Source organism: Scylla paramamosain, chromosome 31, assembly GCF_035594125.1.
Source record: "Scylla paramamosain isolate STU-SP2022 chromosome 31, ASM3559412v1, whole genome shotgun sequence".
In the NCBI taxonomy this organism is placed as follows: domain Eukaryota; kingdom Metazoa; phylum Arthropoda; class Malacostraca; order Decapoda; family Portunidae; genus Scylla; species Scylla paramamosain.
Window position 1 is genome coordinate 19,136,111 of NC_087181.1, and position 6,000 is coordinate 19,142,110.

The 6,000-nt window shown below is 40.8% G+C and overlaps 1 protein-coding gene across 1 annotated transcript; it reads right to left on the bottom strand.

Moving 5' to 3' along the window:
- Positions 1 to 464: 464 nt before the first annotated feature.
- LOC135116332 (uncharacterized) lies at positions 465 to 5,737 on the bottom strand. The gene is made up of 3 exons (XM_064033685.1): positions 4,155 to 5,737; positions 2,718 to 2,768; positions 465 to 537 (listed from the first exon to the last, which is right to left on the bottom strand). Exons 1-3 carry the CDS (start codon positions 5,735 to 5,737, stop codon positions 465 to 467), a joined length of 1,707 nt encoding a protein of 568 aa, XP_063889755.1.
- Positions 5,738 to 6,000: the final 263 nt, after the last annotated feature.

The window sequence follows — 6,000 nt, forward strand, 5'->3', positions numbered from 1 at the left end:
TCACAACACTGAGTCACAAACGATGAATCAAGACCCAGTATGAGTAAATGTCTTTCAGGATTCAACGTCTACCTCAGTCATTAACACACACACACACACACAAACCTATTTGTTATAATTTTCACCTGCATTCATTCACACTTATATCTATATATCCATTATCCATCTATCCATCTATCTATCTATCTATCTATCTATCTATCTAAGGGCATTTGAAAGAAGAGTTAGTGAAGTAAGATGGCAGGACAGAATTACCAATGATCAAATAAGAACACAATGTGAAACTGACAGTGATAGCGACAGAGGACAGCTAGAGGCGACGAATGGAACATGTAGAAAAAATAGAATGTCAGAAGACAGAACACCTGGAAGACTGATGTGTGGAGAGTCGGCAGGAGTGAGACCGACAGGAAGGTCAAGAACCACACGGAGAATGTCAGTGAGGGAGGAAACAGAAGGGATGACTAAGACAACTGACTATTGGCTGGACGACAGGAGGACATGGGCAGGCTTCTGAAGACCGCCCAGATACTATGTCTGGCAACCAAGGGACGGAAATTAAGTCAAGCAAACAAAGTACATCTGTCTATTTATCTAATAATATGTCAGTTTGTCTAATTATTTATCTACCAAGCTATTCAGCTGAGAGAGAGAGAGAGAGAGAGAGAGAGAGAGAGAGAGAGAGAGAGAGAGAGAGAGAGAGAGAGAGAGAGAGAGAGAGAGAATCTACTCTTCTACTGGGTACTATGACACGTAGCACACAAGAGATCAAAGAGGATTCCAGACATCGTCAATTTGTTTCTTGAAGTAACCCAACAAATTTATCTAAGTTTCCCCTTGAGACGAAATTCTAGGCTATTTTTCACTTTCTTTTTGCTCTTACCACACACACACACACACACACACACACAGAGAGAGAGAGAGAGAGAGAGAGAGAGAGAGAGAGAGAGAGAGAGAGAGAGAGAGAGAGAGAGAGAGAGAGAGAGTCAACATCAAGGAAAGACAGATTACTGCATAAAAAAAAGCTTTCTCCTGCAGTGTTTACAAGCAGGTACGTATGACACTCTTAACATGAGCAACACACTGAAATGAATACCGTTTTCATCAGTTGCTGTTTTTTTTTGTTTTGTTTTTTTTTTTTTTTTTTTTTTTTGTAAGTTCACTTGAGGCAGAAGAAAGGATCTGCTTCTTTAACATTTTGCTTATCAACGGAAACTGTGACACGAGATGAGCTACTGCTACCGATTACTTAACACTACAGGATGCACGTTAAACTATCTCTAACACTTATTGTAGCCTAACGTCTCTCTCTCTCTCTCTCTCTCTCTCTCTCTCTCTCTCTCTCTCTCTCTCTCTCTCTCTCTCTCTCTCTCTCTCTCTCTCAGGATAATCTATTTCGAACTGGTATATTAACTTTGACTATTTTGTACATCTGTCCTTAATAACTGATCACTCTGAGACATATTTAATTGTTGCATAGCTACCGAAAATCTTTAAACTTGGTAGAAATTCCGCTATGTCTGTTGTGGCCTTTTTTTTTTCTATGTAACTCTATGTAACTATGTAAACTGCAAAATGTATTCTTTTCCTCCCCTCCTTTCTTGTATATGTTAATAAAGATTTAATATATTGCTTATGGTGTTGTTAATTGTTTCGTATCGCAGTGAGTTTTTATGAAGTGGATGAGGCAAGACAGGCACGTTGAGATGGCATGGTCACGTGATCAGGATGACAGAGATGGATCCTGTGACGGTGGCACGGTGCCAGGAGGAAGGGAGAAGGGCGAGGGGGAGACTAAGGCTTGGAGGGTGAGAATTGAACAGCAGCTTGGCCTTAATTAAGAAAGGGGATGCAGAAGACACAAACTGCTGACATTTGACATTTGAGATTTGACAACGTGAAGCCTACTAACGATTACGACAGTCAAGAAGATACGCTTCAAATATAAATTCCCTCAAATTTAACATTCCTACAGAACTGTTATATTCGTAGATCTTCCCAACATTATCCCCTTACCAAGTCAAAATAACACAAATGCAGTTAAAAGTTCCCTTGTTTATTAGCATCAAGTGAATAACAGTATAGATGAAACAAATTAACTGAATGACGTTCTATACAGATTTAGTAAGATTTGATACACGTACACAGACTTGTAGGTTAAGAATAAGCTAGGTTTTCGTTAGGCTCAAATTCAAATGGTAGATTTCAATTAGGCTCACGGTATATTAGGCTTGTATGAGGCTCAGAATAAAGATTGCGGCACACTAGGCATTTCTCAATAACATATTATCGGTTTTTGTTACTCGTTTTACACTTTATGAAAACAAACTGCCCTGTGCGCCACACAGGGCATGCTTTGTGATCAAGTTTGCCTGATACGACAATGCCTTCCATCGCCACGACATACATCTGGAAGGACACACTGACAAGCACCGTTTCCGGCACACCGCGAGCACGTTACAGACTGGTAAGTTGCCAAAGTACGATGATGCAACTTTTAATTCCCGCGACCACGACTTAAATAGTAGCAACAGTAGCAGTGGCTGTTACTGAGGGCCTGAGGCTGTTGCTACTGTAATAGTAGTAGTAGTAGTAGTAGTAGTAGTAGTAGTGGTAGTAGTAGTAGTAGTAGTAGTAGTAGTAGTAGTAGTAGTAGTAGTAGTAGTAGTAGTAGTAGTAGTAGTAGTACAAGCAATAACTGATAAAGCAACACTCACCTCCCAAATGTTCGTGCCATAGCCAGCTGGCTGTCAGTCCTCTCCAGCGCCCTACAGCACAACACCATTAAGTATTCCTGGTGGATTACTTTCTACAAGGAGAGAAAGAGAGATGGAGGGAGATGATATTTAGTTCCATCCTCTGTAACACTGACGCACAATCACTCACTGGCCATATTTGTTTACACTGACTCCCGCGAACCTACAAAATATCGACATTACTCCATCACATGTTTCCCCCTCGTTTTTATTTTCCCTCGCATGATTTTACCTGGTTACTTTTGACGGTGAATATATCTTTTTACATACATTGTAATAATAGTATGGTATTCTTTTACATGATCTCTCTCTCTCTCTCTCTCTCTCTCTCTCTCTCTCTCTCTCTCTCTCTCTCTCTCTCTCTCTCTCTCTCTCTCTCTCTCTCTCATTATTTTTTTTTTTTTTTAACAATTCTTAAAGTAAGCTCTTCTTCGTATTGAAAAGGCGTGATGTCCAAGAACTAAAAGTGCTTTTATTTTGCTGAAGGTAAAACGGACTTACATAAATAAGTGATGAAGACAAAACATGATATTTTTGTTTAGAAAAATGAAGGTGAAAGGGGGAAAGTAAAACAAGACATGTACAACAGGCTACTTTATTTACAGCATAGCAGACAAACTAATTCAAACAAACAAACAAACAAACAATCAAACAAACAAATTAATATATAAGTATAAAAAAAAGTAAGTGGTGTTATAAAGAAACGACAGTTTATACACATGATGGAACACACACACACACACACACACACACACACACACACACACACACACACACACACACACACAATGAGCTAAGCATAAAAAAAAAAAAATTCAACACACAAATTTGTTTTATGTACAGAAATGAAAGAAAGAATTGAAAACCAAATAAACGAAATCCACCGCAAAACAAATTCGTAACTGGCTATATTTACAATTCATTAATACTCATTTCATCAACACAATCACAGGCAAGACGTAATCAGTTAGTCAGTGAATTAACCAGGTAACCGGTTAACCAATCAATCAGTTAATCAATAAATAAAAAAATCTAGCCAATCAATCAATCAGTCAGTCAGTTAGTTATTCAAGAAAGATAAAAACAAGGAAAGGAAGAAAGAAAGAAAAAAAAAAGAAATTGAGAAAGAAAGAAGGAAGGAAAGGACGAAAAGTAAAAAGAAAAACAAGAAAAATGTCGTTCCTTATAATATTAGTGTCATCGTTATCATCACCATCATCATTATCGCCGACTACCACCACCACTACTGTCACCATCACCACCAGCACCACCGTCACCACCAACAATGGCAGCAACACAAGTACTAACAACATAAACAACACTAAGAATACAAAAATCAATGACAACACAACACAAATATATATATACAAACAAATCTCCACATTATTTCCACACTACCTTTGACCCTTTAAAGGACGAGGAGGGCGAGGGGGTACTGGTGGGCAGGACGAAATGGGGGTAGTGGACATACTGGAGATTTTGTTGGACGAGCGAGGGGCGAGGGGTGGGGGAGATTGCTGCCTGTCGGTGGTCTTTTCTGTATTATGGGAGGAGGAAGGTGAACTTTGCTCATGAATTTTGTTGTTAGACCGCTGCATCAATTGGGAAAGGCGTTCGTATGCAGGTTCTTCCTCTACAGGCATTGCAATCTTTGGAGGACGATCGTATGTAGAATATCCGGGTCTGCTGTCTTCATCTACAGGCATTGCAATCTTTGGAGGACGATCGTATGTAGAATATCCGGGTCTGCTGTCTTCATCTACAGGCATTGCAATCTTTGGAGGACGATCGTATGTAGAGTATCCGGGTCTGCTGTCTTCATCTACAGGCATTGCAATCTGTGGAGGACGATCGTATGTAGAGTATCCGGGTCTGCTGTCTTCATCTACAGGCATTGCAATCTTTGGAGGACGATCGTATGTAGAATATCCGGGTCTGCTGTCTTCATCTACAGGCATTGCAATCTGTGGAGGACGATCGTATGTAGAATATCCGGGTCTGCTGTCTTCATCTACAGGCATTGCAATCTGTGGAGGACGATCGTATGTAGAATATCCGGGTCTGCTGTCTTCATCTACAGGCATTGCAATCTGTGGAGGACGATCGTATGTAGAGTATCCGGGTCTGTTGTCTTCATCTACAGGCATTGCAGTCTTCGGAGGACGATCGTATGTAGAGTATCCAGGTCTGCTGTCTTCATCTATGGGCACTGCAGACTTCGGAGGACGATCGTATGTAGAATATCCGGGTCTGCTGTCTTTATCTATGGGCAATGCAATCTTTGGAGGACGATCGTATGTAGAATATCCGGGTCTGCTGTCTTCATCTATGGGCAATGCAATTTTTGGAGGACGATCGTACGTAGAGTATCCGAGTCTATCTCCTTCCACAGGCATTGGAATACTGACAGGACGGTCATAAGTGGAGTGTTCATGTTCGTTTTCTCCTAAAACAAACACTGGAATATTGACAGGACGGTCATAAGTGGGGTGTTCATGTCCGTATTCAGATACGTTTGTTTGTGCAGGGATTGTCATTTCCAGAGGATGGTCAAAAGTGGAGTATCCAGGCCTGTTATCGTTTACAGTCAATGGGGAAGGAGTAGGATGACCGTGGGAGTGACCTGAGCTCTTAGGTACTTTTACAGGCACTGGGTTGGATCTTGGAGTATCGTAGATGGGATGGTAATCACGTTTCCCTTCATTCTTACTCTTATCACTTCTTTTAAACCTCCAAGCAATCCTTGTGATCCCATGTCCAAAAAACGGATGTGAATCTCTCACCACGTTCTGAGCCTCATTGTTTTCTTCCTCTGTCTGTGGTTGGGAAGATTCCACCTGATTTTTTTTACACTGCCATCTGATCACCACCACTATGATTATCGCAGCCACTATCAGGATACCGAAACCGAAGCCCAAGCCGAGAGCCATCCCAATATCTGCTGCTGGGTTTGACAGTTGCAAATCATCTCTGTTGCTCATTGCGCCGATCGTGCCAGAGAGGCGTCTCACGATCTCATCAACTTTTCAGATTTACTTAAATGTTTGTATTTTGTTTAAGTCTCTCAGTCTTTTATTTATTTATTTATTTTGCTTGAAGTAGACAGAACACACGCACACACGAACACGAGGTTAATCCATGGTGAAGTCTATAATTGAGTAGAAAATCTTAGGAACTGTTAACGGAGAAGTGAAAAGACAGCAAGGTGACGACCAAACGTGTCTCCGCTGGAAAATCTTACGCA